General features: G+C 47.5%; 1 protein-coding gene and 1 long non-coding RNA gene across 2 annotated transcripts; one reads left to right on the forward strand and one right to left on the reverse strand.

The window, feature by feature from the left end:
- The first annotated feature begins 2,492 nt into the window (after positions 1 to 2,492).
- On the forward strand, positions 2,493 to 24,559 carry LOC121665250. The gene is made up of 3 exons (XR_006016295.1): positions 2,493 to 5,235; positions 10,844 to 10,946; positions 20,404 to 24,559. It is a non-coding gene; the product is annotated as an uncharacterized LOC121665250 (long non-coding RNA).
- LOC121665249 (non-histone chromosomal protein HMG-14A) lies at positions 19,191 to 25,758 on the reverse strand. The gene is made up of 5 exons (XM_042029246.1): positions 25,655 to 25,758; positions 24,957 to 24,986; positions 24,443 to 24,493; positions 21,135 to 21,278; positions 19,191 to 19,897 (listed from the first exon to the last, which is right to left on the reverse strand). The coding sequence occupies exons 1-5, from the start codon at positions 25,724 to 25,726 to the stop codon at positions 19,850 to 19,852; spliced, it is 345 nt and encodes a 114-aa protein (XP_041885180.1). The 5' UTR covers positions 25,727 to 25,758; the 3' UTR covers positions 19,191 to 19,849.
- Between the last annotated feature and the right edge of the window lie 273 nt (positions 25,759 to 26,031).

A 26,031-nucleotide genomic window follows, 5' to 3' on the forward strand; every position in this document is an offset into this window, starting at 1 on the left:
GGCTGAGGGAGGAGGAGGAGGAGGAGGAAGGGGAGGAAGAGGAAGGGCCGGGCTGGGCCGGGCCGGGCGAGCCGGGATGTGCCTGAGGGGTCTGGCTGCCGTCACGGGGCAGCGCTGAGCCGGGCTGTGCTTCAGAGGGCCCGGTAGTCGTCACAGGAGGAGCGCTAGCGGCCTCCGTCCTCTCGGCTTCGGCCCTCCGGGCCTCAGTGCTCCCGATTCTCCTCGCCTTAGCCCTCACAGCTGCGGCTCTCGCGACTCCAGCCCTTCCCAGCACTCACGGCCACAGTGTTCCCGGCCTCAGTGGCCTCCTACCTGGCAGCGCCTGGGAAATGGAACCCCATGTGTGCCTCAAATTAAGCCGTTTTTAAGCTACTTAAGGCGTTCAGGAACCTTAGGCATCCTGTCATGGGTAGGGGGATGGATCCCACGCATATGCCGTGGAGGGGACACAGGACTGCGAGGTGGGGAAGTGTCAGCCCTCCCTGGCTCCAGGTAAACACGGCTCCAGGGAAGGGTCTCAGATTCGGGTGGCTTTAGGAGTTAAATAAAAATGTTTTCTCCCAGTGATCAGGAAATTAAAATATGATGGATACAGCACCTCTTCTGAAGGAACTAAGGGGTCAGGGTCAGTGTAGATAGTTTTAATGGAAATAAATATTTTTCCGTGGGAAGCATCCTGTGAGAGCTCCTGAAATCAGTGTCACTTTGGCAATAGGTTGCTAAAACACATCAAGTGAATTGTATTTTATCACAAGTACCTGACATTGGGTGTTAGAACTCCAGAGCCTTGGCAGTGTAAAAACCACTGTCATCATGGAATAACAAAGGACAACCTCTCCTCACGCCTGGAATACTGAGAGCTGAATCATTGTGAGTCGATGTTCTGGAAATATTAAGAATAAATTCAGTTTGAGCATATATTTATAGCAGCTGCTCAGGACTGGGTTTGCTGTGAACCACTGGCTCAGAGTTTTCCTGCTGTGCAGTCAGGATGCAGTCCTTCCTGCTGGCAGCTCCATGGGGTGCCTCCAGGCACCCAGCCAATCTGGGGAGAAGGATTTGGCGATTTGGCATTAAGCTGCTCCACATAATTCACCTGTACTCACCTGCTCCTTTATCCAGCTGTGGAAGTTGTTTTGTGCCAGGAGCTTGGATTAACTGGGTGATGTGTAGACCCTGTTTCCTCTTCATCATCCTCTAAAGTTCTTGAGTTGTCAGTGACAGTTCATAGGATCATGGAATGGTTTGGTGGAAGGGACCTTAAAGCTCATCCTGTTCCACTCCCCACCATGGGCAGGGACACCTTTCACTATCCCAGGGTGCTCCAAGCCCCATCCAGCCTGGCCTTGGACACTTCCAGGGATCCAGGGGCAGCCACAGCTTCTCTGAGCAACCTGTGCCAGGGCCTCAGCACCTTCACAATAAAGATTTCTTCCCAATATCCCACTTAGCCCTGCCCTCTGGCAGTGGGAAGCCATTTCCCCTTCTCCTTGTCCCAAGTCCCTTTCCATCTTTTTTGTAGGCTCCAAACAATTACTCCTGGAATGTTTTCAGGGCAGGTTCATTGCTTAGTTCCTCAGTGGCAGAGATGCGATGTGCCACCTCACCAAGGTGCAAATTCCAGTGGCTTCCCAATAGTAACAGCTCTCCCAGCTTCCCAGCTGGACCCTGGGGCCTTCAAAGCTGCAGAGCAGAGCTTCCTGTGAGAGACAGTGTGAAACTGCTGTTCTCAGAATAAGTTCCCAGCCAGGAAAAGCGCACACTGATCCCACTCCCCGGAGAGGTAATGTTTCTCCCACCTGTCTTCAGAGCCCAGAACTGCAAGCTCATCTTTTCATGCATGATGGGAAGGCGAAGGAGAAAACACAGATGATGTTTTATAATATGCCCTGAAAGTACAAATCCATCTTCCTGAGCTGAATAGAATTCCATGTCAGGGGAAAAACAGCCCCATAAATATTGCCCAGCGCCATGTCCTGGTGCATTCCGGTGCCAACAGCTCCTTGATATATCCGTGCTTGGGTGAGACCCCCACCTGCAGAGCTGCCTCCAGCCCTGGGATCCCCAGCACAGGAAGGACATGGAGCTGTTGGAACAATCCAGCGGAGGCGCCAAGATGATCAGAGGAATAGTGCAGCTCTGCTGTGAGGAAAGGCTGGGAAAATTGGGATTATTCAGCCTGGAGAAGAGAAGCTCCAGGGTGACCTAATTGTGGCCTTGCAGTACCTGAGGGGAGCCCACAGAGAAGATGGAGAGAGACTATATGGGCCTGGAGTGCCAGGACAAGGGGGGATGGCTTCCCACTGATAGGGGGCAGGGTTAGGTGGGATTTTGGGAAGGAATTCTTCCCTGTGAGGGTGGTGAGGCCCTGGCACAGGGTGCCCAGAGAAGCTGTGGCTGCCCCTGGATCCCCGGAAGTGTCCAAGGCCAGGTTGGACGGGGCTTGGAGCAACCTGGGATAGTGGGAGTTGTCCCTGCCCGTGGCAGGGAGTGGCACTGGATGGGCTTTAAGGTCCCTTTGAACCCAAACCATTCTGGGATTCCATGATTCTGTATTTCTTTAGGAATGTGACATTTCCTTGGCACCTTTTGGTGCCTTGCTGAATCTCTCCAGTCATGATTTGCTTTTATTTGAGCTTGGGGGTGCACCAGGCAGGATTGTTCTGTTTGGGCCTGTCTAGAGCCCGTGGGAATTTCTGCCATAACTACAAGGGGCTTTCAAAAGCCTGGGATAGAAAATGCTCCCAAAGTAAGCTTATCCATGCCTTGGCTGTGTCCTTCCTGCAGCATTCCAGCTGGGAGCCTGGCCACATGCTCCTTGCTTAGTGCTCAATCCATGACCTTGTGTCAGTGCTTGGCTCTGTGCAGTGTTGCTCCACATCGTAGCTTGGATGGATTCCTGCATCAGCAGGAGAGGAGAGCATTAGGAATGCCCCAGGTGTGTCCTGTGTGTGCTGCAGGGCACAGCTGTGCAGGAACTTGCACCAGGGGCAGGTACAACCAGCATTCCTCATTCCCAAACAGCTCCTGGGGAACTTCCCTCAGCCTGGCTGTGGCTGAACTGTGCTGCTGTGCAGTCACTCCCGAGCCTCTTCCCAACATTCCTGACTCCCTGGCACCTCAGCTTCCTCTCCCTAATGCTCTCCCAGTTGCTTCCTTATTCCCCAAGCCTGCTACAAGGGCTGTGGTCGATACCTCTTCCCACCTCTCTCAGGTTTTCCCCTCCAGGAGTCATGTCTGGTGAGTAATGCCCATCCTCTCTTTCCCCAGGAGCTCCATTTCCACACCACACGCGGATCCTGCAGCTCCGTGACTCATCTTTTTCCAGATCCTCTGCATCCAAGCAGCAGCATGCTGGGGGTGATAGTAAATCTCGGAGTGAAAGCAGGATTTTATGGATGTGCTGATTCATCTTTCCTCAGAGCAGAGCTCTGTTATGTAAATGCCAGCAGCAGCTGGTGGCAGGAGGGAGAACAGACTAATGGGCCATAGAAGGATCCAGGAGCAGAGATGCTTTAAGGAAGAAGCTGGATTGTAGCTGTTTCTTTCCATATTGCTTTATAAATAAATAAAAACGGAAGTTTTTGAGGGATTTTAGGAGTAGGAACTGATGACATTCAAATACCCATTGCTTCTCCCCGTTGGGTATTGTAGGGAGTTTTACTCTCAGTTGTAGTTGAGAGTAAAACTCAAACCCCTGTTTAATTTGTCTACAAAATTAAATGCACTTCCCCACAGTCAGCTTGTAACACCAGGTAAAGGTGTCTCTCTCATATTTTATTTATGATTATTCTGTCCTCATGAGTCAAATCCTGCTTTAGCTGTGTGTGAAAACAGGATTGTGGTTTGGCACAGCCAGAAATGTACAGTTAAAAATAAAAAAAAAAGTTTAGAGAGGAATTGTGCAGGTGTGGTGGGTTTACCTGCATTGTACCTTTCCAGTAAATGTAGATGGGAGTGCACATGCCTGAATCCAGCTGGATTTAAACACTGGAACAAATTAAGCATTTTTAGGGTTTTTTGTTTGGTTGGTTGGTTGGTTGGTTTGGTTTGGGGTTTTTTTGGTGTATTTTCTGTGCACATTTCATAGAATACCCTGAGTTGGAAGCAACCCACAAGGATTTCTATGAACATCCTGCTCATCTTGGGCCTTTCATATGGAGCTAAATGGCAAATAAGGATAGTAGTTAAATTAAATCCAAGTTTTTGTTTAACTGATTTAAAAAAAAAAAAAAAATCTGTTCAGAAGGAATTTAGGAGTTGATGCCTTGTGCTACACAGTTGTAAGGGAATATTGAAAAGTCCAAGCTTATTTTAAGATCTTTAAATACAGAAACCTCAAATTTTGGTATTGTAGTTTATTTTAAAAAAATAAATGAGATGCAAAATAATTAGCATTAATTACAGTTGCTGGAATGTAGGGCTCGTGTGTGCAAACCAACATCCTGTTTTTGCAGGACGAATCTCCAAGTTCCCACTCGTTCCTGTGGTTTTCTGCCTCGACAAGAGCTTTAATAATAACTAGATAGCTGTTAGATATTACACAAGATCTGCTCTAGGATTTTTGCTATTTTTAATAATTTAATATTTAATTTCTCTGCTGCATCATTCCAGTCATTCCTCTAGATGGTGCCAGACATCCAAGAGTTGGGTGTAACATTATCCCATGGGAAGGCAATGGAGGAACAGCCAGGACGCCACTCGCCTTTGTTTCTAAATTCTATCTTGCAATAGTTCATCTTGTTGATAAATTACTTGTTCTGGGTGATGTAAATATGATGCTTTTTCCTTTTGAGAATCCTAAAATCCATTCAGCAAAGCCTAAATTCCACCTGCCTGGAGCAGTGTCATCCCTTGCTCCATGGACTGATCCATATCTCATATTCCTTATGGCAGCCATTAGCTCGTGTGAGCTGTGATCAGTGTGTGCAGCCCTGCTGCGACTGGGAGAACTTAATCTGCCTGCTTTGCGAAGAAGTGATATTTCTGCCTATTACCTAAACATTTCTCCTTATCTCTATTTTACGCAGAAATGCCAAATCCAGCTGTGGCTGAAACACCCAGGAAAATGGGGTGTCCCTGTGTGCTCTGGGCTCTGTCAGCAGAAGGACCAAGGGAATGATGTCAGTGTCAGGTCCATCCTCAGCATCTCTGAATTCCAACTTTGTACCTCAAAGTGCCTGGAATCCCCCGAGTTTTATAGCAGCAAAATCACTACTGGGTGTAAGTGACCAGGTCGGTTTTGTTACTGTTGGTGTTACTACTGCACTCAGCACCATCCCTGTCTAAGGGCCTGATTCTGTCCCCTGGTTGGGATCAAGCCTCCTGTTCCCAACTTTTTCAGCTTCTCCTGAGATGCTGGAAAAGTTGGCTGCTGCCAGTCCAGGGGTCCCCTGCACAAGGATCTCACCACAAAAATACCACCTCATATCACTACTGGGCTAAATCAGGAACTTCAAGTCATGTTAAATATTTGTAAATAATCCTTTGATGTTTGGTTTGTGATTTTTGTAGGTTTTTTACGGCCAAATCTTGCATTTTTGGCTTCTCCTGGAGGCCTGGGCACACAGCATCCAACTGCAACTGGGAATTCATCACCTCTCTCCCTGGACATGCAAATTTTACTGGAAATCCCTCAGCTAAGTAAATATATTTAATAAAATTACATCCCTGTGTATCCCGTAGCCTTTTCCATTAAGTTTTGAAGATTTTTATGTTTTAATTACGTTTTTCACTTTACGAAAATACCAGAAATATTGGGAAGGAGTGCACCAGGGTTTTTTAGAGTGCTGCTTTTATTGAAATAAAAGGTTATAAAACAGTTTGATGTATTTTTTATATTTATTGATATCCCTAACATGCAGTCATTGTAAATAACCTCATTAATACTCTTTAAATACAGTCTTACAAAATTAATTCTCAATTACTGCATGAGGTGATGGATTAGAAAACTGTCCTGTGTAAGTTTGCCCACAGGAGTGTGAGTTTAGAATGAACTTTCACTAATCGTGGAATCCGAGGATGGGAGTTTGGAACATTTCTCAAAGTGCTGTCCCATACAGGAATTCTCTTCCCTTTTTTAAAATTTATTTAGTATAAAGCTTCTTCTCATGATCTTCAGTTTGAGATGACTTCTCCCTCTTATCCCTCATAAGGAAAAACTTTAACATGGAAACCTCCATAAATTCCTCTGCAGTAAAGTCAACCCATATTTCATTTAATTCTTATACTTCCATCATTTATTGGAGATTCATGTTCTCCTGTAGCCTTCCAGCTTTGTATCTCTCGGGAAAGTCTTTCCCCTGATGTCCTCAGGAGTTCAGATTTCAGAATCTCTTTTTATTTTTGGCCTCAAATTATTAGTGCTTGAGACATAACCTGCTAGGATATGTTTTGTGTGTCATCTTGATTTGGACAGGCCTTACATTCTTGGAAGATCCTTTAAAGTGTTTTTTTTAATAGAAGGACTAATTTAATTTAATTTCCAGTGAGGTGGTTTTCAACACTTGCAAGTTCTTGCCCTGTTGGCTATTTTCCTTTCATTTCCTCTTACACCAATAAAAGTGTATTTAGAGTTTGTGAAGTCCCCAAGTTCTGTGTGGTTGAGTTTCTGCTGGAAAACCACTGTAGGTGGGAGGTGAAGCTGTGAAGGCACATGGTGTCCATAAGGACATAGTTGTGCCATCAGTCCTTATTTCCCTGAGGTTTTCAGTGTTACCCCTGGATTATAATGGGATAAGTGTGGAATATGACTGTAAAGGTGGAAAAAAGCATCTCCTGTTCATTCTCCACATTGTCCTTGAAGTCTAAAGGATCTGGCATTTCCTACTGAGAATCCTCTTCTCTTCATGTGTTTCCTGATGTCTCTGTTCACCTTTCTCTCTCCTGCTCTGTGCAGTCAGTAGACCTCAGTCTCTTCATTTTTTTCCCTCTCTTTGCTCCTTCCTCCTGCTTGGTGACTGAGGTTGTTACAGGTAACACCTTTCAGACCTTGACTTTCTTCCAAACCCATCTTCCCATCTTGGCTTTGCTGCTGCCAATGGACTCTGCCAGTTCCCCATGCCCTTGTATTTGGGGGTTTTGTCCTTACTGACTCCAGGATGCCTCTGGAATGGCCAAGGAACATTTCCATGGGAGACACGGTGTCTCCTGAAATGGGACATGGAAGAATCCCATTGAGAGTGACGCTGACCTCTTGGTGCAGGTGTCGAGCAGATATTGGAGAAATCCTGGGAGCTGAGCACTGAGGGAGGGATTTAAGGAGACAGAGGCTCGTGAGATGCATCAAGACTCTTAAAGCCTCGTTTCGTCTTTCTTGAACATGTGAAAAACAAGCCAGGCTGCCGCATTCCCTCCCTGTTGGGAGAAGAAAGCAGCAGGACAAAATCTGTTGTTGGAATTTCCCTCCAGCAGCACTTCCATCTCTCCCACCCGAGGGCAGTTGGAGTGAGCCATGGCCATGTTTGGGGGGACTTATCCCAGGGGGTCTGGGTGTCCCAGAGCTGGGGACTCTGCTTTGTTCCCTGCAGCCCCACCTACCCCCTCAGCCAAAAATGACATTTTTCACCAACTGCTAAAGTCTCCTGCTCCTGCTTTAACGTTAATTTTGGGAGTTTTCAGCTGGACTCTGAGCTACCTCATCCAAGAATCCGCGTGGCAGCCCTGAGGTCCAGCCCCATCTGGGTGACAGAGTTTGTTTCCTTTGGCAATATGGATTTAACAACCGGGCTTCCAGCCCTGGGAATCATTTCCCTCAAATATCTGCAAAATAAATGATGGGACATTTTCCAGTGCCGTGCTGCAACCACCCAAAACACCACTGTAAAACTCACAGAGGCCAGGCTGAGTGAGTGCATTAAGCAAGGCTTACGGGGATTATGGAATTAAATTGGGAGTTCCTTCCACCCTTCCCCCAGTCAAAGACATTCGGAAATAAATATTAAAAAAGGGTGTTAAAACAATGGCTTTGGCTAAAACCTCTGCAAGCAAAGAACTTCGTTGTGGAAACTGTGGACTGGTGTGTCCAGGCTGTGTTCCAGAGGGTTTCCATCAGGGAGCTGGGGTAATCTCAGAACACCCAACGGCCGTGGCTGCAACGCTTCTGGAATGGCTCTGTTTCCCAAATTCCCTCTGCACTGCAGAGAAGTGCACCAGCCCCTCGTACCGCACAGGACCTTGCCTCCACACCTCTGGATCCTGCTGCTGGCTTTGGCATTCCTTATCCTCTGCCTGCAATTCCCAGCTCCGTCCTTTTCCCGGCATCAGGAGCATCCTGCTCCTTTCAGGGAGAGTTTGTGCAATGAAAGCTTTGCTTTAATCTGGGCCGGATTTAGCCAGATGCTGCAATCCTGGGAAGGCTTACGCAGCGCTCAGGTCTGCCAGGGGAACGTAGCCTTGATTTGATAATCTGGTAATGGTTTATTTAAAATTAAAAACAGAGAAAACCTTTAAAACAGCTTTTTTTTTGAGCTCCTTTGGGCCTTGCAGTGGAACGGGCACCCGGGCTCTTGGTCACATATAGGACCTGGCACCCATGAAATAGGTTTTAGGCTAATGAGGCACACTCTGCCTGCTTTAATTAGATGAATTAGAGCCAAAAAAAAAGCATTTCCCATTAAAAGTCTTTAGCATCATAATAACACAATGAATTTAAATATTTAATATAAAAATACATAAAATTAAATATTAATTTCCAATACACTTACAAAGCCCATTTGACCCAAATGACCCCACAAATATTCCCTTACCGGAGAATCCCTTTTCTTTGCATCTTCATTAACATCATTACAGACCTTTGCATTTAAAATCTTTATTTTAGTGCAGTTCTCTTGGTAATAAAATAAATCCATGAGTCACCTGTGCTGCAAGAAATAGGATTTACAGAGATTTTAAGCTTTTGGGGGCAAACACGGTTTATTCGTGCCCATGTCAGGGCCTGGGGTAGATGAGCACAATGACACCAGAGGCAGCTCAGTGTGTTAATTAGTGCTAATTAATGAAGCTACCAGGTTGTTTTTGACCTTCTCACAGCCCACTGCAAGGGGTGAGGAGGAAGAATAAGGAATGAGCAGAGGAATATCCTTTTGGTCAGAGTTTTTCCGTGCCTGCCTCCCGTCTCTGACTCCCCCAGGTCCCGTGTCCCCCCCGTGCCTTAGCAGGGAGCAGTGACACCTCATCCTGCAGACTGGAGTTCCAAGGAATCCTGCAGCACTGTGGGAAGCTGCTGTCCAGGAAGGGGCTGGGGATGCTGACTGCTTGTGACAAGTCTTGCCTGGGAGAAAACCAACACGGCAGCGGTTGGAAACCTGAATGATGTCACTATGGCAACAAAATAACTCACCTTAAAATAAAATGTGCATTGGAAGCAACCTCATGTGCTCAGGGAATAGAGGGAGGAAGCTCTTATTTTTTATATGTGTATATTTTTATGTTTATGTATTTTTTAATATTTTTTCATCTTCCTAAATTCTTGCCCTGTTACCAGATGCTGATGCAGATATAAAAAATATTTTAATTTCTCTCAGCAATGAAATGAAACAGAACATGATCAGAACCTCCAGAAGAAGGAAAAATGTGTTTGCTGGAGGGCAGGAAAACCCTGGAGCTGTTGATAACTACAAGTCATTCTGATGGATGTGAGATCCAGATTATCGATATCTGCAGCTCACAGCAGTGATTCAGGACTAATTATTGCTAATATTTTTCATGGACATAATCCATCTCTTTCCAACAATCCCAAACTCCATTTCCATATTTGTTCTTTGCAGACAGGTTTGTTTTCCCATTGTTTCTGCATTAAATAACATCAACAGGTGGAAATTTAGAGATTTCTCTGGAAATTCCAGACTCTCTCTGGCTCTTTTCATCCCATGGGCATCCCAGGCAGGTTGGAACCACGGTGATTCAGCCACAGCACTGCTGGTGAGATGTTCCCAAGTTTTCTCATAATCCTGGTTGCTTTTTAGACTGGAGTGAGTGACTTTGACCACCTCTGTGTCAGGGAAGCCGGGATGGGAAGTGCGGTGGTGAGGGTGAGGCTGTGTGCTGTGCTGAGCTGCAGCAGCCCTGGCAGCTCCTCAGGGACCAAACCCTGGCAGCAAAGAGGAGTTGTCCTGTCGGGTTCTTCTCCTGCTTGTCAAAGGCAAAGAGCATTTATGGGATGAAGCATAAGGCCATGGAAAGCCCAGCACCCCTGATTTGGTCCTGCAGCGATGCTTGACTAATCCAGGGTAAAAATAGGAACACATTGTCCGGTGTTTCACTAGGAAGCAGAAGTCCGGCAGCGCTTGAGTTTGAATCATCCAGATGATACCCTGCAAGAGGGGGGTGTTGCTCTGGAAATCACAGTGGTGCCCAGGGACTGTGATCGTGGTTCAGGTGGAGAGATGCTCCTGATGCTCTGGCGGGCAGGGCAGGGCAGGGCTGGAGCTATTTTAAGCTGAGCAGAGGCAGCTGGCGTTGGCGTGGTACTCATCCAGTGTGTGTGTGCTGGGGACAGAGCCTCTGCCTGGGAATGGGCAAAGAAGACTCCAGACTCCACAGAGTCACAGGTTTTCCCATGTTTTTTGCAAAGTTCAGCATATCCCAGCAGGAATCGCCAGCACCCACAGCTCCATGAGCAACTCTGGACTTCCAGTTCTTGCAGTGCAAAAATAAATATATTTACAGAATAACTATATTTTATATAATACAATACAATAATTATATAATATAATGTATAATTCTATATTATAATTATATTATATAATATTATAATTTTCCTCCCTCTATCTCATTTTCTGAGAGCGTTGCACCCAGTTCAGTGGCAGTGAAAATAATTTACTTCCAACTGCTTCTTTTATAGGAAACTAGAGAAAGTGGATTAAAAGGAATGAAGTTATGGAGCATGAAAAGATACTCCAAAACCACTGTGGAGGAGGGAAGAGAAGGTTCTGCTCTGACCCTGGGTGAGTTCAAGTGGGTACTTTGGATACTTGGGTGCCAAATAATGCTAATAATTGAGAATGTCACATTTTGACGTCATCAGCACAGCATCCAGACACTGCCTCTCTCCTTCCCATCGGTATTTCCTTGCAATCCCACATTCTCTGCAGCCTGTGATCATTGGGAGAGCAGGGAATAGCTGCTGTGGTTCCCTGCTCTCTGGCAGCGCGGGAGGGATGAGCCGAGACTGAAATAATTTTCTACCACTGATGTGAGGATGACTCCAACACCGGCTCCGGCTCCATCCACATCACTCCTGCTCCCCATCTGTGCAAGGAAAAGTAATCACTTGCCTTACCTCCGGGTTTAATTAGTCCCTGCTCCGGGGCTACTTAGGAGCGCGGTCCGTGCGGAGGTCGGGGCCGGAGCCCTCCCTCCCTCTCCCGTTCCCGCTCCCGCTCCCGCTCCTGCTCCCGTTCCGTGCCATCTGCCATTGCTAGACACTGGCTTTACTTTTCACGCCTGGCTGGGCGCGCTGGATGCGCGGGGTAATGGGGCTATTTTTCCCCCTTGGTCTTTGGAAAGGAAATAATAATAATAAACCCAGGAATGGCTGGAACTGCTGCACGCTACCCTTTTCCTTCCCACTTCTGAAGCTTTTTAGCATTCAGTTTTCCAGCAATTGGGAGGAAAATTGCCCTGAAAGAAAGAAACGAAAATCTGTGTTATTTTTTAAACACCCCCCGTGCCACACAGGCAGCTGCAGAGAATTTCTCTTCCAAAGGGATGATGTAATGGGCTTTGTCAGCCAATGCTGGAATGAATAAAACCGGAGACCCGAAATCCATCCAGGCTTTTGATGAAACTCCTGAGGTTCCTGAAGCAAGTGGTCACCAAAATGGGCTGGAACCGCTGGTTTTGTCATGCAGATCTTGAGAGAAGTGAGATGGAGAGTCAAGGGCTCCAACCAGGGAGTAACCAAAACCACCAAGTTTTGTCCCTTCTGACGGAAGGGGATCTTGTGCAAAGCATCTGGGGACACTCAGAGAGGGGGTGCACAGCCCTTGGTGCCGGGATGTCAACCCAGACTTCAGCATCCACCACAGAGTCACTCCTGATCTGAACATGGGACCTACAGCCACATTTTAGAGAGAGATATATGTGTATATTTAATATTATGTATGTTATATATAATATTATTGCCCAGAGAAGCTGTGGCTTCCTCATCCCTGGAAGTGTCCAAGGACAGGTTAGATGGGGCTGGGAGCAACCCGGGATAGTGGGAGGTGTTCCTGCCTAAGGCAGGGGGTGGAACTTCATGGATTTATGGTCCCTTCCCACCCAAAGCAGTCTGGGATTCTGTGATATGTATAAAACATAAATATATAAACTATACACAGATATCACCAATTCCTGCTGCAGCAATGGGCACATTGTTGCTCTCCCAAGGATGTCATGGAATGCTAAGGCCAGGAGATTTCTCCTCTCACTCCATGACTTATCTCAAGTCTCTCTCTAGCTTTCTTGGAGCCCCTTTAGGCACTGGAAGAGGCTCTAAGGTCTCCCAGAGCCTTCTTCAGAACACCCCCAGCTCTCCCAGCCTGTCCCCATAGGACACACACCACCGTTCCTGTCACCCCAAATTTCTGCAGTGAGAAGGCTGTGGGGCAGGCAGGGAGAGCACCAAGCACTCCAGAAGGTTCCAGCTCTTGCAGGGACATCACACTTCCAAGTGATGGCGGAAGAAGCATGGATACATTTCGCCTTGGCTGCTCTCTGGTCCCTGCTGGCCTTGTGCATCTTCACTGGGCATTCCTGCAGCAGGAGCTGGGACAGAGCTGCTTCCACCATCCCGCAAGCCCTGTGGAGCCACTGCCACGGTGCCACATCCCTGGGAGCTGTGGTACCATCTCCTCATCCCGGTGCTGTCACCCCAGGCAGCTGGATAACCCCAAATTCCCAGGGATGACCTCACTGTGTGTGCAGAGCAGCTGTGCAGGAACACCCAGCTAGGATCACCACCTAGGGGCCGCAGCACCAAGTGAAGCCGGGAAGATTTATAGCCAAGATGGGCCAAAAAGGGAGTTGGAAATAATTCCCGAGCCCAAATGGAGCAATACTGAGAGCTGGGAGTCTGGACCCCTTCTTCAGTCCAGTGGTGGCTGTCACCTCACCTTCAGCACCAGCAGCATCCAGCAAACCTCGCCCCTAGGGTGGCATTTGGGGAGGGAGTTTTGCCAAGAGCAGGAGGATGTGGTGCCCTTTTCCTCCTGGGAAAAATTCAGCTCCAATGGAGAATATTCCTGGGAACACACCTGCACAAGGGGATGTGCACAGCCCAGGTCAGTGGCACAGGGCTTGGCAGGGACACAGGTGGTACCTTGGGTACATCCATGCCATCTGTCCCCACCAACAGCCACATCCAGTGGACAGCAGGGAAGTTTTCCTCCTTTCAAAGTGTCTGGAATGTGGCTGAAGGGGCTCAGACCAAAGTGGGGGTACAAACCTGTGTCCCCTCACCCCCCAGCTCCATCCAGAGGCAGGGACAACTCCAGGTCCTCTCCCACCACCATGGGTTGCTGGTCCTGCACTGGTGACATGTCTTTGTGTCCCACAGCCCCACCAGATCATCTTCCAAGAATTTGTGTAATCACTTCCTAAGCCATTATGATTCCTGGGCTGAATTTGGGCAATAAGTTACATGGTTTAATTACTCATTGTGTGAAACATGTTCGTTTTGCATCTGCCACTCAGTAATTTCATTTGGGGCCTCTTTGTTTGCTTTGTGTCCCCACACAAGAGCCACCGACCCCTATTCACTGTCCCTGTGCCGCTGCACCAGGGAATACAAATCCCGCCTCCTTTCCCCCCTCCGTCTGTCAATTCTTTGCGAGACAAAAAGGGTAATTTATTTAATTGCTGCTGATATAATGTCCTAAAAGTCTCCTTTTCCCTCCAACAGTTAATTACACTTGTTAATTATTTTAATTATTCCCAGGGTAATGCTGTAGGTATAGAGGAGCAGAGGAGTAAACATGGAGCAGGGAAGTCGGGGTTTACTCCAAGATCTCTGTTGATAACCAGGCTGTAACCACATGGGTGGTGAAACCAAAGCAGGGAACGTTTGGCCTGGATTTGGAATTTTCTGTTGGGAGCATGGAAGGATTTATAGGAGGGGAAGGCAGATCCTGCAGGATTTCCCTCGGATGAGGCCTGGAGAGGCAACTCTGGCCCTTCTCTCCTGGGAGAGATGGCACAAAATGGAACCACGACTTGGGGAAGCACTTCTGGTCAGCACCTCCATGATGGTGGATTTGTATGAAGGAAGAAACCAAACCAAGCAAACTTCCATCCCACTGGAAAGCTGAGGCTCAGCCTGGGGCTTAAGGACAGCGTACCTCCAACTCCAGCTGTGTTCCGAGGGGAGCGGTGGCCCCGGATCCGTGAACAGCAAAGCTCATTTGTGGTCCCGCAGAGCAGCCTCTGCCAGCGCCCCCGGAGCCAGGGTGAAACCTGAGAGCTGCCGCAATCCAAACCTTCTCCACAGCTCCTTTTATCTTCCTGGGGGGAAAACAAACAGCACAGAAGCCGGAGCTTTGTGGCTGGGATGTCGCACATCTGGTTTGAGCTCCAAGAAATGCACTTCCACCCCCTCCCCAAATTGTTCGTGTTAAACAAACAAAATCCCGGCGATTTTGCGAGATTTTGGCGCTGGATAACTTCGGAGCAGCTTTGACTGAGAATGCCAGGCTTCCATCTCCAGTGGAAGCAGCGCGCCTCGCTCGCCGGGCGGGAGGCACTTCCAAAGGGGAACAGCCGTGCCCTGGAACCCCCTTACCGGGAATGCTGCCGAGGCTGGGAGCAGGGAGTGGTCTTGACCACTCTGTGTTTAGGTTTCAATCCAGCATTTTTCCCTGTGTTATTTATGCTTCCTCCCCTCCTCCCCTTTTAAGAAAGTCTGGAATTGTTTAAGATGTGTCCAATTGTATTAAGTTGCCTTTTGAGAGCTTTATGGTGTCAATTGGATTCCCACTCTTAGGAACAGAGCTTTCCAATTTGCCATTTTCCCCTTTTCTATCACATCAGCACCAACTTCCTTTCAGTGCTTTCAGGTGTTACGTCAGCCTGAAGGTCACGCTAATCCCTGGACATCACTTGCAGATTCCCATTTGACACAGTCCCAGTGATTCCCTGGTTGGTGCTGCAGGAGGAAGGGAGTGTCATTCTTCTGGGATCTTCTCCCATGGGCCCCTCCCTGTTGTTTTCCAGCAGAGGTGGATAAATCAGGGCAGATCATGGAATCACAGAGTGGTTTGGGTTGGAAGGGACCTTATAGACATCTCATTCTATCCCCTGCCATGGGCAAGGACACCTTCCACTATCCCAGGTTGCTCCAAGCCCCATCCAGCCTGGCCTTGGACACTTCCAGGGACGGGGCAGCCACAGCTTCTCAGGGAAAAGATGAGAGGTGTGGATGAGGGGGGTGGGAGCAGCTCTGATCCTCTCCCCATCCCCTCCTTGACTCAACCTAGCCCAATCCCAATCACACCCCTTCCAAAGCAGGGGACAATGGCCACATGAGTCATCAGTGACATCTGTCCCCGTGTTCATGCTCACTTGTGACCAGCTCCAGTTCCTCCGGGCACTGGGACAGTCTCTGGAAGCTACGTTGACATTGCTCTTTCCAAGGACAGAGGCTCCTCGAAAGCCGCCCAGCGCCGGGCCCGGGGTGTTCCCGGCTCCTGGAGCCCATCCAGGGCATCAGGTTTCAGAGCGGGGGCTCCCGGCAGCTGCACGGGAAAGGAGCAGCACCACTGGGACAGTCAGAAGGAGGAGCCGTCGTTTCCATTCCAGGGATTCAATTTTCTGTCTCCCTCATCAGATTAACACCAGTGTAACTCCATTAACTGCCAGGGAGCAGCTCTTGATCTGAAAATCAGACCTGTTGGAGTGTCACAGAATCCTAGACTGGTTTGGGTTGGAAGAGACCTCAAATATCCTCTGGTTCTGCCCCCTGCCACGGGCAGGGACACCTTCCAGTAGCCCAGATTGCTCCAAGCCCCATCTAGTCCAGCCTTGGACACTTCCAGGGATGGGGCAGCCACAGCTTCTTTGGGCAACCAATGTCAGGGCCTCCCCACCCTCACAGGGAAGAATTCCTTCTCAGTATCCAACCTAAATCTACCCTCCCTCATCTTAAAGCCATTCCCTGTGCCCTGTCCCTCCATCGCTTGTCCAAAGTCCCTCTCCAGCTCTCCTAGAGCCCCTTCAGGCACTGGAAGGGGCTCTAAGTTCTCCCCAGGGTTTTTCTTCCCCAGGTGAACACCCCCGGCTCTCCCAGCCTGGCTCCAGAGCTGAGGGCTTTTCTGGCTTTTGTGTACAGTCACTTCACTCAAAGGAGCAAAGCTGGATGTGGGATGAACCTGCAAAACCCTTCCTTTTATGTGCTTGGAGGGGTTGTTTTATTTTCTCCCATTCCTCTTTTCTTTACATCCCAAGGACCTCACTGTAATTTCTATCCTGTGCTTGCTGAGGCAGCTGTGCCTTTTCCCTCCTGATCCTCCTGTGCTGCTCCAGCATGTTGCTGATGGTGGAGACCAGGATGAAGTCTGGAGGTGCCTCCTCTGATTTCCCCCTCCCTCCCCAGACACTGACCAGTGTTTTCTAAGTGGTTTTCAGTGGGTTTATTGTTCTGAGCAAACAAAAGCAAATGCTTGCCCAGTTCTGTTGAAGATCCCATGAGGACACTGCGTGAGGACACTGCGTGAGGACACTGCGTGACGACACTGTGCTGCTCTGGGAGCCTGCACCAAAAGCTGTATCATGGAATTACAGGAACATTTGGGTTGGAAAAGCCCTCCAAGTCCATTGAGTCCAACTGTTCCCCCAGCACTGGCAAGGCCACCACCGGCCATGTCCCCAAGTGCCACATCCACAGTTAAATCCCCCCAGGGATGTGACTCCAGCCTGTGCCAGGGCTGGACAACCCTTTTTTCCCTAATATCCAACCTTAACCTCTTCTGATGCAACTTGAGGCTGTCTCCTCTCATCCTGACAAGCGAAGTGGACACCTCACCATGGTAGGGTATTGCCAACCGCTCAAATCTCTTCCCATGACACCACCTCGGAACCATGAATCTCTTCACCGTTGCATCTTCAAGGTCCCCACTTGTTATGATGAATAATGATAATCAGCAATTCTGTGGATCTTTCCTAATCAGCATCAGACCCAGTAACACCCAGAGCCCAGGGAACAGCCAGCCAAGGACCTCAGGGAAGGCAGTTTCTCCACAAGTTCCAAATAAACCTGAAAGTAGGTTGACTCAACAGTTTGAAACCTCTCCTTTTCAGACAAAATAAGCCAAGCTTGGGAGCTCCATGGAGCTGGCCTTGGATTCAGTGTCTAGACATCAGGACAGCTGTGAGGAGGGTTTGGCATAAACCAGACAATCCATTCAGTTGTGCAACTCTCTCAATACCCCATGGCTCTGAAAAGTTACGAATTTGAGCAAAATGTTCTTGGGCAATTTTCTGTACTTATTTGAAAGAGGAATTTGATTAGAACAACAGTTATAGAATTAAGAACAACTCCCACCCTGGCACTTAAAAAAGAAATAACCAAAACCAAACACTCAGTTGTATGTTCTGTGTAACAACCTCTGGACTCAGATGGAGAGACACGACTTGGGACCAGAGTGACCTCATTCCAAACTGTGTTTGTACCTTGGCATATGGATGGATACTGTGCTGAGGAAATATCACCTATATTCAGGGTCTGCTGCTTAAATAACAGTGCTTGAGATACTCAGTGACTGGAGGCTGGAGCCAAAGAGAGATGGCCCCACGGCACCAGGGCTGGGAAAAGGGGCTTCACCTTTCTGCAGGACTGGATTCCTGTTTGAAGCCCTTTTAGAGGAACCTCTGAGGTGGGAAATACACAAATCTAAACCATTTCCAATCTGCATTTTCTCCCTGGAGCAGTACAGGCGCATTGGGATTTCTCACAGACTGCTGGCTAAACTCATAGAATCATGGAATCCTGGAATTTGGGTGGGAAAGGAACTTAAGAGATCATCTGATCCCCATTGCCAGCCACAGGCAGGGACACCTTCCACTATCCCAGGCTGCTCCAAGCCTCATCCAACCCTGGCCTTGGACACTTCCAGGATGGAGCAGCCACAGCCCTGTGCCAGGGCCTCCCCACCCTCACAGGGAAGCATTTTTTCCCAATATCCCATCTAACCCTGCCCTCCGTTCAAAACCATTTCCCCTTGTCCTGTCACTATGTGCCTGTATAAAAAGGTCCCTCTCCCTCCTTTTTATAGGCCCCTTCAGGCACTGGAAGGGGCTCCAAGGTCTCCCACAGCCTTCTCTTTTCCAGGTTGAACACCCCCCCCCTCTCCCAGCCTGTCTTTGTAGAGAGGATATTCAGTGAAACATTTTCAGATGTGAGTCAGGCTGACATCTGACATTCCAACTGGGATGTTCAGTCTCCCTGGTTTTACCCACATCTCAGCACACTTCCACCAGGCACAGGGAATCTGGTTACTGCTCCATTAGTTTTCACTGGAGGAGAGACCAGAGCATGCCCCAAAATCTCTGCTGGATTAAGGGAATACACTGCCAAGGAAAAGGCCCCTCAGAACTCCCTCACCTTCACTGCTGAGGAAGCGGGAGCCCAGCTAACCCTGAGCATTTGTACCGAACAGGTGGGGCAGCAGGAATAAAAACCCCTGTGCCTCAGGCCAGGAAAATGAAATCCATGTTTAAACATCCTCTAGGGGTCCTGGGGGACTGATCCTGAACCCCACTGAATGCAAGACACTCTCACTGAGATGCTGTTTGGGGTTTAGACACAAAGTAAAATATTCAAGCTCTTGGAATTTCCCATTGCTGGGCTGTGGAACAATTTAATGGGAGAGAGGTTTCTGCATTTCAGACATTTTTCTTTTTATTAAATATATCCTGTAGTTGGTTCATGGATGCGAAGAGACTTTCTATGAAATCAGGTTTGAGCAGGAGTTGATAAAGTTGCACAAAAAAGCTGTAAGAGAACTGGGACTTAACCCCAGTTCACTGGTCTGGTCCAGCTGCTATGTCCCAGAATAAGGAGGCCTGGATTAATGGGAACTCACACAACTGAGGCAGAGAGGGGCTTGAGCCCCAGCCAAAAGTCCAAAGCTCTCCAGCCCCACGGGCTCTCCCTGTCCCACTGCAGCTCTCCTGGAACTTGGGAGCTTTCCAGCAGCACAAGCAACAAACCACAATCAGCTTTTGAGGAGTCTTTTTTATTAAGATAAATCCAGCAAAATTCCTAACAGTGGGTACATACAACCAACCTGCCCTTTTTGAAAAGAAATGTTTGTATTTCATTTAAAAACAGGATTACACTTTTATTTATTTATTTTTCTTTTTTTTTTTCCAAAACTGACAAAATAAAATTACATTTGGGAAACAACAGATTTCCAGCTCTTAGGTTTTTTCATGAAAATAGCTCACCTTCTTTATAAAAGCAACCCACAGAACCACTGGAATGTTTCACACGGTTATTTGTTTTGAGACCTCCCCACTTTAAGAAACCATACAACACATACAAGGGAAAAATTAAAATCTGAAGTCTGTAAGCATGACTTACACAAAAAGGGACACACTGACAGAAGTCAAAAGCTACCACCACTTATTCTTTCCATGTACCATACAAACTATTACAATCACAAAATTTAAAAACAATGACTTTTTTTTTGTTGTTTTGTTTTGTTTGTTAGGGATTTAATTCCCAAGTAACCGAGATGAAGATGTTCCATAATTAAATTCATGCTAAAAAAACCTGCATTTATAAAATAGTTGATAAAAATATTCCTCTCTGTTAACAATACAGCATGGAGGTACGGATACCAAATGATGGAGATATAGGGCAGGGTTAACATTACTCGGACTTGGCTTCCTTATCATCAGATGCTTCAGCAGCTGGTGCCTAGAAAAGGGGTTGGGAAGAATAGAAATATTATTGGTATACTGGATAATATAATTGGATTCCAATCTAACCAGCATCAAAAAGAGACCAGTTTGTTAACACAGACATGGACAAGGCTTTGTGTGGATAGACAGGAATGCACAGAAAATATTGACACAGCAACGGGCTGATAATTCTTTAAAATGAAAACACAGGAATATTAATTAGTGAGGTAATTTTGGAATAAGTGTCTGCAGAGAGGCAGAGGTTTGGAATGTATTTTAGACTAGGATAAATGATATGTTAGGGGAAGTTCAAGCCCTCATCACAGGGGAAGTGGAAGAATTACACATCAACCACGATCCTGCTCCGTTCAAACTTTGGGGAATCAGTTCTCACCTCTCTCTATGAAAATGTGCTTTTACTTCTCAAGTCAACACATCAAACCTGCAAAGCTCCCTCAAAGCCCCTCTGAAGCACATTAGCCATACAGTGCTTCAACTAAGCAGCTCCTGATCTTGTTTTAGAAATGAAAGAATAAAGGACCCTTGGCTGGATGGTGACACTCAACCCACGAAGAGACGCCACTGGCAGTGACAGAACACAACGGGCAAAGAGAGCCCTGAGAAAACACTGCTTCACCATCAGCAAGGAATCTGCTGGGGCAATCCATCAGCAGCTGATGGAGCTTGCAGCTGGACCTAGCAAAAGGCAGCTGAGGTAAGGAGCTGCCACAGCAAGGACCTGCGAGAAGAGGCTGCAGGTAAGAGACAAGACCGAGTTTACTTTGCAAATCTCTTGTTGAATTGTTCTGAGGCAAAGAATTGTCTTAAAGAATTGTGTAGAACTCAAAACCAGATTTCTGGCCCAGCACCAACCCGTGCTGAGCAGCAGAGGAACCCAGCAGTCCAGAGGGGATGTGCAAAGTCAGCTCAGGGCTGGAGGGCGATGATTTCCCTGGGCTCCATTGTTCCCCAAATCTTGGGCATTGCTGTGAGCCAGCCCTGAGAGGAGCCCTGGGCCAGCAGACAGCACCTGTGGAAGGGCTCCAGCACAGAGCAGGAAGGAGTTGGAAGGAGAAGGCCATTTCTGCAGGCTCTCCCTGGGAGCTGCCCTGGGCAGGTACCACAGCTGCTCTGTCCTCCCAGTGTGGCAGTGACCCCCCCCACCCTGTGGAGCCCAGCAGAGCTCCTGCAGCTTCCAGGATGTACTTCCAGCACATCTGGCTCTGCTCCCAGCTCTAGTGGAGCTGAAGTACCTCATTAGTTTTGGTATCTCCATTTTCAGAGTGGTTTTCTTCTTTAGCATCCTCTTGTTTAGTTTCCTCTTTGCCTTTGGCTCCTTTCTTCCCTTTTGTTGCTGCCTTTTTGTCCTCCTTTTTATCATTTGCTGCTTTTTCTTTCTGTTAAGAAAACAGACAGTGACATATTTAATCCCAATTTCCACCTTGTACATCAGCATGTTCTCAACTCCAAAACTGTCTGCACAACCTCCTTCCACCCCCCAAACTTCCTATTGACAAAGATGAGATCAAAGTTTCACAGGAGAGGTGTTTTCCTTCTGTCTGTCCTGAATGTGCTACAAGGAAGTGCAGAATATAAAGGCAGCCACAGCTGGGGTTAAAAGAATTCTTATTTCAAATAGGCATTCAATTAAATTAGCTAAAAAATGTTGAACTGGCCTGTATTTCTGCCCTGCTGCTGAAAGGCAGCCACACAACAAAACCAACATGTGCAAACACCAGAATACTTCAGATGTGCTGTAAATGCCTATTTAGAAAACTGTAACAAAGCTGTAGGCAAAGGACTTTCCCCTTTCCCTGCCAGAAATATTCCTTGTGATAATAAACCACTTCCGTGCCAGAAAAACTGGGGGCTTAACAGCATCACTTTGATAACCACAAGAGCGTTGCATTTATTATTTAAGTGCAGTTTCTTGTATGTGGATCAGGCTAAATCGAAACAAAACCCAAAACTTGATGCTTCTGTAGTAATAATCTTCCATAGGCAAGGTCAGATCCTGACCCAAATACCCGGCCCTCATTAGTTTCACTTCCAAGGATGTGCCTCTTGCTGCCAATAAGTAAGAGCACTGGCTCAGCCCCTTGCTTGATTAACCTACTTCCCACAGAGGAACCAGAAACCCAGCAAGATCTACTCACAGCTGAGTGAGGATAAACAGAAAATTACTGGATATACATTTATCTACTCAGAAGATTTGTCTCAGTGACTGCAAATTATCAAAAGGTTACAAAAGTTTTCTTTCTGACTTCAATCTCTCAGTTATTAATGCACAAAATTAATTCACCTTAAAAACAAGCTGCTGAAGAGTGTTAAGGAGTAGAGTCACCTGATTCTTCAATGATTAAAAATTCACCAAAATTGACAGCAAATCCTCCAATAATGCAGAAAACATAAGATGGGGTCAGTACACTCGATGAGTGAGGGTTTCCTTCCTCTCTAACCTCTCATTCCTCAGTCTCAGGGATTTCATCCCACCTGCAAAACTCTCCTACAGTGTGGTGTCAGGAGTCCCTGTCTTGGGAACACCCACTATCCTGGTGCTGTTCAGCAGTGAGATTTAGAATTACAATTGTACTATGGCACTGCTTATCTGTTCCCATATCCCACTAAAAAAAACCGCAACTAAGTATTAACAGAGCTAAACCCAATTCTCTCTGCTGGGAAAGCCCCTCTTCAGAAAGCACTGGAGGAGAATCCAGGGAAACTGACTTCCATGGCTGCACTGCCTGGAGAGAAAGGGTCCCACAGGACACAACAGGACCTCAGCTACAGCATTGTGTTCATTTTCCTCAATCATTTTGCTCTAGACATAGCAACAACAGTACAATAATAAGGTCCTGTATTTTAGAAGTGACAAAGCTCCTTTCCCAGCTCCATGGTTTTCAATATGGCAAAGTTTAACAGGTGAAATCTATTCTGACACACAGGAAACCATTCCAGGATCCTGAAGCTTGACAAGTAAAGCACTTGGGGCAGACATGAATTAAAAATGCCTCGACAATCCTTACTCCATCACCCTTTGCACAGGTGTTGATGCAGTTTGAGGAGTTCTGGAGAGCCAAAAACACAGCTCAAGTGTCCTGGCTTCAAACAGCACCTCAGGAGCAGGAGGACAAATGCTTTCCAAGTCCAGCTGGGGGCAATTCCCAAGGCACAGCTCCCAGGGGATCCCTGCATGATCCCAAAGGGAGACCACACCACCCAGTTGTGCGGTGGGGGCCCAAACTAAGCTTTGCCGGTCCCTTACAGCCCTTAACTCCTGCATCCCTGTTCCTACAACTTTTCACATTAAGTTAACACAGCTTTAGTGTTTAAACCCAGAGATGTTTCCATGAAAATAAAAAAGCAAACTTGGAAAAAACCCAAATACAATAACGTGGGTCATGCAACGCTGCCCTGTGGGCCACCAGCAGCTGGCTCTGCTCTGCCTGGGGCACCAGCCACTAGAGGGAAGTGCAATCCAGAGTGCCCAGTCCTCCATCCAACCAGAATGTGGTCTAGAATTCCAGCTGCACGGCCAAGATGGAATGGGAAAACCTTGCTCTGCACAGCACTGAGATTGCAGAGCTGAGCCCAAATGACACATGGGCTCTCTCTCTTTTCCATGGCACCATGCTGCTCCACACAGGATGTGGAGGGAAACAGTCCCCTCACCTGGAGGTCTGCTGTGCCATAGGCAAGTGCAAATTCCTTTTCAATGGAAAAGGAAAAAGCTCCTGGTTCCCAGCCCGTCATTCTCCTCTGCAACCAAAGCGTCTCTCCCCGCTGTGCTCTGCCCACCTCGCCATCCCAAACCACAAGGAAAATGTGCAATGGGAACAGGTTAAAAACAATCACTGGAGTTTTGTTGCTGGGGTGCTTATTGGTTTTTTCTTTTTTTTTTAGCTGCAAAATCCTAAATATATTTACAGAAAAATCTAAAAAATTAGCACTGCAAACTGATGGCTGGGAAGGTGATAGGAAGGGGATGGAAAGAAATCCCTCATGGATTGCAGAACTGCCCCCTTTGAAATTCCAAACTGTTGCCCCAAACTAAAAAAGAGCTTTAAATAGTTTCTTTTTGAACTATACTGTCAGACATGCCAATGTTTTTGACATTTCCAAAAATATCCAGCCAAAGGGGTCTCTAGAAGTCTGAGTGATTAAAATGTGATAAACTGATAACTAACTGCAGAGAGGGCCTCAGAATGGAAATATAGTAAGAAACTGTAACTAAAAGCATGATTTTCAATGCTTCCTCTGACAGAGTCTCTGATCTCTATTCCAAGCATCATTTTCCCAACAATGCATTATATGAAACTTCAGAATGGCCATGTAAAGCAGCAGCAAAGCCCCACCACAAGGGATTACAAATCTGCTCAGTTTATCACATTCCTACAGTAGAAATTTGATAAAATGATGTCTTTCCCATTCTTTTTGCTCACATAATTCCATCTTAAAGCTTTCAGGATGATTATGAAAAAGCAAAGTGGTTAATTGTGGGGGTTTTTATCCCTGTAAACACCTTGAGAAGGAAAATATAACTTCAGTTCAAGACCCTTACCTTAGGTGCTGCCTTTTTGGGCTTTGGCTCTGGTTTGGGTGGAGCAGGTTTCTGCAAAAAACGAAAAAAACAAGTCAGGCAAATACCAGAAATAAATATTTATTTTTTTATGAGCAATATGTCTGTAACTTTTGAGAATTATTTACCTAACAGTTGGCCCTGCAAAAAATCAATGGGCAAATTACGAGCCTAAGGAGAGAGCGGGTGATTTACAGAGCCACGAGCATTTGTATGGAGAAGTCCTACAGGGAACAAATCCATCCTGAAATCAATATTCCTTAACTCTGGATACTTGTGCCCAGATGGAATGTGCACTAACACAGACGTCGTATCTCCTGTGAGAAGCCTGCGATATGGGGATGTTCAAGGAACAGAAACATGGAATGGGAATTTTAAACTATGCATTGCTCTAAGCATGCATTTCCCAATTCTGGGGGAAAAAAAACCCAATAGTTTATCTTTAACTGTCCCATCCCAAGTGATATAATATTAAAGGATAAATAGAGATACTCACAGCAGATAGTCTGGCTGACCTTCTCTTTGGCTGCATAAGGAAAGATAAGTCAGTAAAATTCAGAGAGCACATAAAGCACAGCCTTCTCAGAATTGCCACCCAAAGTAACATGGCATTGTGAAGCCCCATAGAAATCCTAGGATATATGAAATTATGGGCATTATGGTGAAGGCCTTGATGACTCCTCATCCCTGGAAATGTCCAAGGCCAGGCTGGATGGGGCTTGGAGCAGCCTGGGCTAGTGGAAGGTGTCCCTGCCCATGGCAGGGGGTGGACTGGATGAGCTTTAGGATCCTTCCAACCCAAACCATGCTGTGATTCTACGATCCTTGTAGGTCCAACTCAGGGTATTCTGTGACTTCCTAGAAGTGCAGCTTTGCTCAGCAGTTCTCTGCTGCCACCACTTTACTCAGCTGACGCGGTAAGGGATGAAGTTTCTTTACTTGCAGGAGTTGTGAGGCTAAAAGGGACTGGAACCGATGGTCCCTGACCTCAGCCCAGGAGAGCTGCTGGACCCCCAGCACCACCTCAGGGGGGTCACCTGTCACCTCAGGGGACAGCGATGGCCCCAAGCACCCCAAAAACAGACACAGGGCCACCCCCAGGGGCTAAACACCCCTCATAAGGTGCGTGGGGTTCCTAATTTCTGCAGAACCCCACAGGAATTCTTGGGAGTGGGGACCACAAACAACTCCTACCTCCTCCTTTGCCTCGCCTTCAGCTGGAGCCTGCAAGGAAAGCGAGACATTGAAGTGAGAAGACAAGACCATCCCGTGTGACACCACCTGAGTCCTGAGGGGAGCGGGAGGGGGGCCCCCCAACACCACCCGCAACAATGGCGGCCTCCCCCCAGCCCCGCCGCTCCACGGACTACAACTCCCACAATGCCACGCGGCCGCCCCATCTACGTCATCACGTCGAGTTCGAAAAGTTCCCGCCAATTTCCCCTCACACAACAAGGTCGCCGCGGGCCCCGCAAGGACAATGAGGGACAACCGGGAACGCAGCGATCGCGCCCGCCCGAGGGGTTTCGAGTCGGTTCAGGCGCCCCACGGCCCCGTCCGGGGCCGTGGGG

Source organism: Corvus kubaryi, unplaced genomic scaffold (genome assembly GCF_017639235.1).
Source record: "Corvus kubaryi isolate FWS band 111438036 unplaced genomic scaffold, C.kubaryi_AGA036_p1.0 37322, whole genome shotgun sequence".
Classification (NCBI taxonomy): domain Eukaryota; kingdom Metazoa; phylum Chordata; class Aves; order Passeriformes; family Corvidae; genus Corvus; species Corvus kubaryi.